The sequence below is a fragment of the Limulus polyphemus genome, unplaced genomic scaffold (genome assembly GCF_000517525.1).
Source record: "Limulus polyphemus unplaced genomic scaffold, Limulus_polyphemus-2.1.2 Scaffold4177, whole genome shotgun sequence".
Classification (NCBI taxonomy): domain Eukaryota; kingdom Metazoa; phylum Arthropoda; class Merostomata; order Xiphosura; family Limulidae; genus Limulus; species Limulus polyphemus.
The window spans coordinates 1,647-12,153 of record NW_013669787.1 but is presented as its reverse complement, the minus strand read 5'-3'; the positions used below and the strand labels follow the sequence as shown (position 1 = coordinate 12,153).

At 31.4% G+C, this 10,507-nt stretch overlaps 1 protein-coding gene and 1 long non-coding RNA gene across 2 annotated transcripts in view; both read left to right on the top strand.

Annotated features, from left to right (window-relative positions):
* Window positions 1-682, top strand: part of LOC111088645 — a 4,526-nt gene extending 3,844 nt beyond the window's left edge. Inside the window, exon 3 of the long non-coding RNA XR_002613104.1 lies at window positions 120-682. This is a non-coding gene — a long non-coding RNA (uncharacterized LOC111088645). The remainder of the gene's footprint in view (window positions 1-119) is intronic.
* The window catches only part of LOC106470715 (C2 domain-containing protein 2-like), a 59,698-nt gene extending 49,429 nt beyond the window's left edge, over window positions 1-10,269 (top strand). Inside the window, exons 14-18 of the mRNA XM_022399351.1 lie at window positions 691-723; window positions 2,289-2,418; window positions 4,751-4,858; window positions 7,755-7,825; window positions 10,184-10,269. Coding sequence (XP_022255059.1) covers window positions 691-723; window positions 2,289-2,418; window positions 4,751-4,858; window positions 7,755-7,825; window positions 10,184-10,269 — 428 coding nt within the window. The remainder of the gene's footprint in view (window positions 1-690; window positions 724-2,288; window positions 2,419-4,750; window positions 4,859-7,754; window positions 7,826-10,183) is intronic.
* The last annotated feature ends 238 nt before the right edge of the window (window positions 10,270-10,507 follow it).

The following is a 10,507-nucleotide window of genomic DNA, read 5'->3' as shown; positions in this document are numbered from 1 at the left end:
TTTAATATAACTACAAAGTCTATAGGATTTTTACACCCACTCTGTACTTTAATATAACTACAAAGTCTATAGGATTTTTACACCCACTCTGTACTTTAATTCAACTACAAAATCAGTAGGTTTCTTTATACCCATTCTGTACTTTAATATAACTACAAAGTTTATAGGATTTTTACACCCACTCTGTACTTTAATTCAACTACAAAATCAGTAGGTTTCTTTATACCCGTTCTGTACTTTAATATAACTACAAAGTTTATAGGTTTTCTTTATACCCATTCTGTACTTTAATATAACTACAAAGTTTATTGGATTTTTACACCCTTTTTGTACTTTAATGCAACTACAAAATCAGCAGGTTTCTGTATACCCATTCTGTTCTTGATATATATAACAAAAGGCTTCTCATCTATTTCATGACTTTTCACTTGTTTCTTTAATAATTAAGAGAAAGCATAAATAAAATTAAATGGGGAGGACAAGGTGAAAATAACAAAATTAATTTCTCATTTTGATTTGGAAGACAAGTCAGATGAGAATATTAGTGAGGGATTGTGATCTACAATAATAGTTAAGCACGTAAACTGGCTTAATCTTACCTGACTTCTTAAATGTGTAAACATTTAAAATAAAATTGTAACAGTTTTTGTACCTTTGCAGTTAATGTTCTCTCTCTTATTATTCTTTCAGCTGGTAATGCTCTCTTAGGTGTGCCTGGAACTGGTAGGTGATGAGTTATTTAATAATTTACTAAGCCTAATGACATACATCTCAAGTATTGATATTTTCTTCTTTCTTTACTTTCCAATGTCAAGCAGTGTTAAAGTAGAGATAGCTGTGTTAAGGTGTATTGATTTTATCTGTTTATCATGTATGTGAATACCAACATCTTAAAATTATCAACAAATTTATATAACTTATTGATCATTCCTTTATCTATGTCATTGATATAAATAAAAAAGAACAAGGGTACTAACAGTGAACCCTGTGATACCTTTCTTGTGACATTAGTCCAGTTTGATTTATAACAACCCTCTGCTTTCTTCCATTCTCTCATTTTTTTTATCCAGTGAACCAACTTATTCCTCACAACTATAGAGATAATTTTTTAACAATCCTTTTACATGGCACCTTGTCAAATGCTTTTAGAAAATACACATACACAAAATCCACACTTTTACCTTTAACTACATAAGCAGTAACTTCTTCAAAAAATGTCAAAGGATTATTAAGGCAATATTTTTACCTCTTGAATCAATGTTGACTACCCAACAAAATTTTATACATTGTTAAATAACTTTGCTAAGCATCTATATTTAGACTTTCATAAACTTTTCCCACCAATGATGTAAGACTAATAATAGGCCTATAATTACTGGAAAAGTTTTATCACCTCTCCTGAAAAGGCCCCCCAGTGGCACAACGGTATGTCTGCGGACTTATAACGCTAGAATTCGGGTTTCGAAACCCGTTGTGGGCAGAGCACAGATAGCCCATTGTGTAGCTTTGTGCTTAATTACAAACAAACAAACTCTTGAAAAGAGTAATAACATTAGCAAACTTCCAATCCTCTGGCATCTGCACGCTATTCTAGAACTTACAAAAACAAAAATAGTAGCAAGTGACTAACATATCCAGTCCTTAACCTTCTTCAAAACCCTTGAGGAAATATTATTTGGCCTAGAAGTTTGATCAGTATTTGAACTTCCCAGTTTTTGTCTTTAAATATAAACCTTCCTTTATCATCCCTCATAGTTTTTTACTCCCATTCTAATATTTTTATTACCCTTAATGTATTTAAAGAAGTCTGTACTATTAATTTTTTAATTTTTAGCCAACCTTTTTTTTCATGCACCCTTTTTGATTTCCTGTTTAAACAACTCTCATGATTTTCTATAACCCTCTAAATCTCCAGTCATAGGACACAATTTAAACTTCTTAAAAATTGATGTAACTATTTTGTTGTATTTACGTTTCATATGAGTTATAAGGTGAAACATTGCTTAATGATACTTATAACTTATTCTTTATGCCCAGTAGCTTAGTTTTTGGCTGAATTAATCATTAGGATATCAACAAAAGAATTGTAGCCTGTCGTGAGCTAACAGAGGTCTTTTTTTGCATAAACTGATACATTTTGTGTTTTGCATAAAACACAACATACATATTAGGAATATAAGTATGACATTAATTAAAACATTTTCAATTCAGGGTTTATTTGTAATTTAAATAAAACTTACTTGAATTGTAAGATTTGAAGAGAGAGAGAGTTTAATTTTTTTTCATAGATCATGAGGAGGACAGTAGTGCTCGAAGCAGCATTAGTGATGGCTCTGGTGTTAGTTCATCTTCTACTCGTACTTACATACACGAGAAGTCTACCCTTGTTGTTGAAACTAATGAGAATGGCGTGATTAAGTGAGTAACATTCTTTTTATGTTTAGCTGAAATGCATGTTGTTTGAGAAAAAAGAAATAAAGAAATTTATGTTTTGGTCACAAATATAACAGTGGAATTTTTTGAAGTGAAACTCAAATAGTAGAAAACTCTACAGTATGGTTTAATCTCATTTTTATTCTTCAAATACCTAGAATGTATAAAAATTATCCATAAAAACTAAGGCTCTTGTAGTATTATGAACATAGTAAAATTGGAAGGAATAAGTTTAAATAAGATTTAAAGATGGTGTATCAGAAGAAGAATTAATGTAAAATGTGTATTTTTATGTCGCCAAATTTACCCGTTTCTGCCTTAAGGTCAAATGGAATATATGTGTATTTCTCAAGTGGTTGTTACACATTATCTTAGAATTTTTATAAGTTGTAGAACATTTCTGTGACCACAATATGTTAGTTATAATTTTTTCTTTCAAATCATAAATAAATATTTTCTGTAAAATTATTATGAAGTAGAAAATAAATAAAAACATAGATAGGCTAACGATTTCTAGGTTTGTTGTTAAATAGGAAATTAATTACACTTTATAAGAATTATTCATATATGGTAATTGAGTGGTATGGTACCACAGATGACATATATTTGGTGTTCATATATTTGGTTTGTGACAAATATCTAACTTTGACAGTGCAGTACTGTCATGAATAAACTTATGGCTGGAAGAATATGCAACATCCCTTTTTGAGGAAAGATACTCCTGCAGCAAGATTGTTCAAAGATGTAGAGCCAAATAACATAACATTTTAAAGAAGGAGCCTTCGATTCTTTAGATAGTATTGAAAAACTATCACAATAGTGTATTTAGAACAGCAAGAGACTCAAATCATACCCCAAGCCAGTCAAAAGCAATGTCTTCATCCACATAGTGAAGGAAGGCTGTGGTTACAAAAAGAAGCTTTTGACCTGCTTTGATGAAGCTAGAGATATATCTTGGTACCATAAGAAGAGTATTAAGGAATGCTTGAAGTTGGCAGAAGCTCACCAGATAGTAGATTACAAGTTTCTAGCCACCACTAAAAATCAGTGACTGCTTTCATGAGAAAGAATTGTTGAAGAAACTGAAATTAGAGTGATTTAATTTGTATTGCCATCTGTAAATTTCCCCTAAAGCAGCTCCAGTGGACTGTGGTCTGTTTAAGCAGGTCCACATATAGTGGAAGACCTGTGGAAAGTTTGTTGAGATGTATAGCCTAAGGTTGGATTCATTTTCTTTCTTGTAGTGGAAACTACAGTGTCAAAGAGTAGCATGTGCTGATGGTCATTTGATGGAGGAAGTAGTTTAAAAGACAGTGTAGGTCGTTCTTTGAACATCTCTCTCTATATAAAGCACTAAAGTCTATGTGTCTGTCTGTTTGTCCATTATCTAACTACTCCTAGGTTGCTGGGTCAATCGCAACCAAACTTTGTGGGATAAATGCTTGGAACAAGGGACATGTTATGTGTGGTTCACAACTCCCTCCACCCCTTTATCATTTATTATTTTTAAGGTAAGTTACGTTAACTACATAGATGGTGCCATGTCTTTACACTAAAAATATATGGAGGAATGCAATGAAAAAAAAAGGGCTGCCACTATTGCAATAACACATAAACTCTGATGGAGTTTCTACTCCAACAACCACCATAAGGCTGATATGAAGAGTTGTTTTTTTTTTAATTATATCCACTTCCTACTTTGACTTGTGACCTTACAACTTTGGCCCATAAGAGACTTCTGAGACCAATGACTGTTAATGAACTAAGAATGTGAAACAGTGTGGAAGGACATTAAGAACTGGGTCTTGAAAGTGGGTAACAGAAAGCACCCCTACTGCCACTATTTTAGCCCCTACCTTTTCCTATAAAGTCACTCTAACCATTGCACAGTGTATACCATGTTTTAAGTATAAACATAAGTGAGTTCATAAAGCTTATACAAAACTTTTGGTGAAGTAATAATGAATACTGTAATAACATATTATGTTATAAATAATTTGTGTAAAAGTTAGGATTTTTGTGTTATATATCATAGCATTCACCTCGAAATATTTTTAAGTTCATAACCCAGACAAAATAATGGGTACCTCAGCTTATTGCTCTTATAAAGTGAGATTAAAACCTGGTACTCTATGTATGGAATATTTATATAAGGTAATGGGGTTTACAAATGTGATTCTGATTTATCATTTACTTATATTTCAGTTATCTATAGAGTAATTGAATTTTTATGTTTATTGAAAGAAAAATATGTTTAAGACAAATTGATTAATATGTACATGTAACTATGATATTGTTTTTTAATTACATTTAATAGGCACTATTTGCTTCCATCATCTCTTGCTAATCATACCAAATGGAGAAAGAGAGGTGTCAAGCTTCATATATACAATGACCACATCTTTGTTGCTAAGCATCTACCTGGGTATGCTAATCGTAATAGAACCTAACCCTAACCTATGCATTTAATTCTTCAACTGTTTGTTAGGACTTTAATATATTTTGTACTTTTTAATTATCGGAAGATTTTACTTAGCCAAGGGTAGTCATCATTAAGGGATTTATAAACTGAGTCCAAGTTAACCTTTCATTTACAGTGAGTTTCTTTAAAGGATTTTACTGAAATTGGAACCACTAATAAGTAGAGAATAAGGCATTTATACAATATATGGTGTTTTATGCATGCATACTTTGTTGTCCTAGCATATCCACATATGGTAGATCTTGCTATAGGTTATACATATTTTTAAATGCATAACAATTATATCATTTTTACCAGTCTGTAAATGACAGATCAGTTATACAAAGGTAAGGGAAATGGATGTAAAAGTGACCATGGTAATAATTCTTTTTATGTTCAATCTTTATCTCCATTAAAAGAGATTTGTTAGAAAATCACAAATAATATATGCATAAAACTAAAAATAATATGTATAGTGCACTTGAAACCTCAATTGAAACAAGAAAGAAAAAACAAAGCAAAATAAAACAGATTATCTTGATAGTGAAGGTCTAAACTGGTTTTTTTCTGGTTATGATGAGCATGTATTTGAGACAATTTTAGTGTGAATTAGGAAAATTCTTCTGTGTAAAAATGGCACTATAATCCATCAATATCCAAATACATGCTTTTCATTTGCTAAAAGCATAATACCAAAATAAATTTTAAGGTAGTAAACTATCAATGCTATAGTTTAATATATTAAAAGCACCCAACATATGGAATATTATGATGTTTGCTGATTTCTTGTGTATAAATCACTTCGTTAATTTTCCTTTTTTTTGTTCATATACTTAGATATGAAATGTTTTGGTCATACCTTTATATCTTTTGTATAAATCACTTCATTAGTTTTTCCTTTTTTGTTCATATACTTAGATATGAAATGTTTTGGTCATACCTTTATATCTTTTGTATAAACCACTTCATTAGTTTTCCTTTTTTTGTTTGTATACTTAGATATGAAATGTTTTGGTCATACCATTCTATCTTTTGTATAAACCACTTCATTAGTTTTCCTTTTTTTGTTCATATACTTAGATGTGAAATGTTTTGGTCATACCTTTATATCTTTTGTATAAACCACTTCATTAGTTTTCCTTTTTTTGTTTGTATACTTAGATATGAAATGTTTTGGTCATACCATTATATCTTTTGTATAAACCACTTTATTAGTTTTCCTTTTTTTGTTTGTATACTTAGATATGAAATGTTTTGGTATCATACCTTTATATCTTTAGTATAAACCACTTCATTAGTTTTCCTTGTTTTGTTCATATACTTAGATATGAAATGTTTTGGTCATACCTTTATATCTTCTTTTTTTCTAAGTATCCGATTATTCTCTTGTGTATCATAACACCTTTCTGTAATAGTGTTGGACACAGCAATAATCAAAGCTTTAATAACATTGAGACTGACTCTTAACTAATAAGTTGTAGTTTGTTATGTACAGTATGTTGTATATCACCCTCATGTGAACAGTAGTTAAGACATCAAATTTATCAGTTTAATCTATAATAATCATGTGATCATTAATGCTGATTTACCTTTATATTTTACTGCTATATATTGTGTTTTTGTCTGATTTTTTTTTTACATTCAGATTAAAAGTCTGACTGCTTTAAGTGAAAAGTACTTTTAAATTGAAGGTTACTTTATGTGTTATTTTGGCATCATATTTGATGAAAAACAGTTTTTTTTCTGAAACATTAAAATTTAAAAGCTGTTGTTTGCTATGATTACTTCTATCTTTCATTGTTTGATAACAAGGAAGCCACTTTTTAGAAAATTAAAATTTTGAGAATGCTTGACTGGGTAATGAAAAACTTTATTATAAATATATGACGTTTCGACAAGATTTTGTCATCCTCGGGTACAAATAGTTTACAGAGATACATGAGTATATGTATGCAGTATAGTACAAAGAGGTCACATGACCAGATTGTGCTTCACAGTGTAATATAGGTATATTGGTACCCCCGGGGGTTGATTTAAGGTGGGGCGGTTTTCTTCAATTAAGATAGCTTCTTTTATTTTGCATTTATTGATGTTAGGTTCTTTGTTTAAAATTATGTTGTTTTGTATTGATATACTGTGGTTTTTGAGTTGCAATAGTAGTAAACATAGGAGGGTTTTTTTACCGCAAAATAAAAGAAGCTATCTTTATTGAAGAAAACAGCCCCACCTTAAATCACCCCCACCCCCCGGGGGGTACCAATATACCTATATTAGACTGTGAAGCAATATCTGGTCATGTGACCTCTTTGTTCTATGACAAAATCTTGTCGAAACGTCGTATATTTATAATAACGTTTTTATTACACTCCTAGTCATGTGACATCTTTGTTCCATTCTACATGCATATACTCATGTATCTCTATAAATTACTTGTACCTGAGGATGACAAAATCTTGTTGAAACATTGTATATTTATAATAAAGTTTTTATTACACTCCCAGTCAAGCCATCTCAAAACTTTTATCTTTCATTGTTGAAGAATTTGTTTTATGTAGGTATGATAAGAGAGAAATGTTCATTATACCTAAGATTATTCACAGTGTTTTTGTATTCCATGAACTTTGTTGTTGTTGTGATATATAAACTATATAATCTCAGGATTGATTTGCAAATGATTGTACGTTTCTCAAACATTGTATATTTATATTAGTTTGACAGATTGTTAGGTAATAAATGGGAAGTTTGCTTCATGTGCTGAAACATTAAAAATTTGATACTTGTGAAGTTATGAGATTAATTGTACTTACATTTTGTATAGTGCTGAAAAAAGGTACATACTTTTTATTTATCTTATGATTAGATCAACTATTTGTCAAATTTGTGGGAGGAACCTCTCTCGTCATCTTGGTAAACAAGGTTATGAGTGTAGAGGTACGTATGCTACAACTATTAAAACGTTTTTCTAAAATGTATTACACTCTTCTGGGATAAAGAGCAGTTATTTCTAAAATTTTAAAAATGATTCATGTACAAAAATATGAAGATAATAATCTAATAAAAAGATATAAATCCAAACCACTGTTAATCGTACATATACGATATAAATCTAAACCACTGTTAATCATACATATACGATATACAAATTGGTTTTTTGATATCAATTTTGAGTGCTTCAGCTTCTAGTTTCAAATAAAGTGGTCCTTACTAAAGATAAAATATTTCTTGATTTATATCTTGTAATTAGAGATTCACATAAACAAAACCATAACAAATGGTGAAAAAATGTTACTAGATCCATAACAGCTCAACAGTCTCTTTCCTGTAGGAATTGTTTGAGTTGAAACGCTGGGCCTTAAAATTTATGAGTGCTACCTCTCCCATTAGTGTTTATAGTGTAAACGTTCTACCATTGTAAAGTTATACTTATCTAGAATCTAAATTGGCCCACTGGTCATGATAATAAACAGAAGGTTTTAGTTGAGAATTAGGCTTCAAAATATAGTAGGGTAGAGTGTTTAACAATCTAATATCTCAGCCAAACAAAGTTCAGTAGTCTTGATAGTGTATAACACCAGTGGCCCTCCTGTAGTGTAGTGTCTTGTTTCACCCATTAGTTTTGATGGTGTACAGCCCTTTTGCTCTGCACAACATTGTAGTGTCTTGCTTAACCCATTAGTTTTGATGGTGTAGAGCCCTCTGTTCTACAAGACATTGTAGTGTCTTGCTTAACCCATTAGTTTTGATGGTGTACAACCCTTCTGTTCTGCACGACATTGTAGTGTCTTGCTTAACCCATTAGTTTTGATGGTGTAGAGCCCTTCTGTTCTACAAAACATTGTAGTGTCTTGCTTAACCCATTAGTTTTGATAGTGTACAGCCCTTCTGTTCTGCACGACATTGTAGTGTCTTGCTTAACTCATTAGTTTTGATGGTGTACAGCCCTTCTGTTCTGCACGACATTGTAGTGTCTTGCTTAACTCATTAGTTTTGATGGTGTACAGCCCTTCTGTTCTGCACGACATTGTAGTGTCTTGCTTAACCCATTAGTTTTGATGGTGTACAGCCCTTCTGTTCTGCACGACATAGTAGTGTCTTGCTTAACCCATTAGTTTTGATAGTGTACAGCCTTTCTGTTCTGTACGACATTGTAGTGTCTTGCTTAACCCATTAGTTTTGATGGTGTACAGCCCTTCTGTTCTGCACGACATTGTAGTGTTTTGCTTAACCCATTAGTTTTGATGGTGTACAGCCCTTCTGTTCTACAAGACATTGTAGTGTCTTCCTTAACCCATTAGTTTTGATGGTGTACAGCCCTTCTGTTCTACAAGACATTGTAGTGTCTTCCTTAACCCATTAGTTTTGATGGTATACAGCCCTTCTGTTCTGCACGACATAATAAAGTAATTTCTCAGCTTTCCCGTTAGACATAACAGTTAGCCATTTATCTCCACAGTGTGTTGAGGTCACTACATTATATCTTTTGGGAGTTTTGATGACTTTTTACATGCAAGTTTTTGAACATCAACAAGTTTATAAAGCAATGTAATAACCACACAGGCTAGAGAAGAAAAGATTTCAAAAAGAAAGTCATATCTTCCTGTACTTCCATTTCTCATGTTATTCTACTTTACAGTTGTCATACATTTTCCACTGAATTATGTGATTTATAACTATACTGAATAGTTTTTTTTTATAAAGGCAAATTGTTTTGTATGCATGCACATGTTATTAAAGCATAAATCATCTTATTTCTTAAGTGTCACATGGACTCGGCCATAAATTTTTTTTCTGGTTCCCCCACCCCTAAAAAAATTTTACCGTCTAATAATCAGTCATCTTAATGCCAGTTTTATCCCGTTTACTGGAGAAATCTATCTATCATGCATAAGTTGTTATGTTTTCCTTTTTGTTTTAGTTTACTGAGTGTTTGACACCAAATGAAGAGATTATTTATGTAAGAGAAATAACACCATTTTACCAGCTGCAGAAAAAAAATATATGAATCAAAATTACAACAAATGAAAAAGGTCTTTTTTTTTCATAGTTTTTAGTTGATCTATAGCATGTATTTAGTCCTGAATCTAATTACAACACTAATGAAAATCCTACACGTTTATGCTGCAGTATTACTGTATAAGATGATACTTCTTACATGACACATCATTAGTGATGAACAGTTTCTGTTTTCCTTTATGTGTTGAGTGCATTTGTATGCTTTGACTTTTTTTCATGGTATTTGGTTGCAAGCTATTTTTTCATCTCCTGATTGATGTATGTATATTGTTACAGATTGCAACTTGGTGTGCCATAAAAGTTGCCATGTTAGAGTGGATAGTTACTGCCCCCACACTACCATCAACACCATGGATATGTAAGTAAAGTGAAATCTCCAATATTCTCGAACAAAATCATAAATAATATTCAACGTTAAACTGGTACACAATTAAAAACATTTTATGTAGGCCTATCTATGGCCTTCAAAAAGTTGACGACTCTACATGTTTCGAGGATGACGTTGTAACGTTTTTAATTGTGTACCAGTTTAACGTTGAATATTATTTATGATTTTGTTCGAGAATATTGGAGATTTCACTTTACTTACATATCCATGGT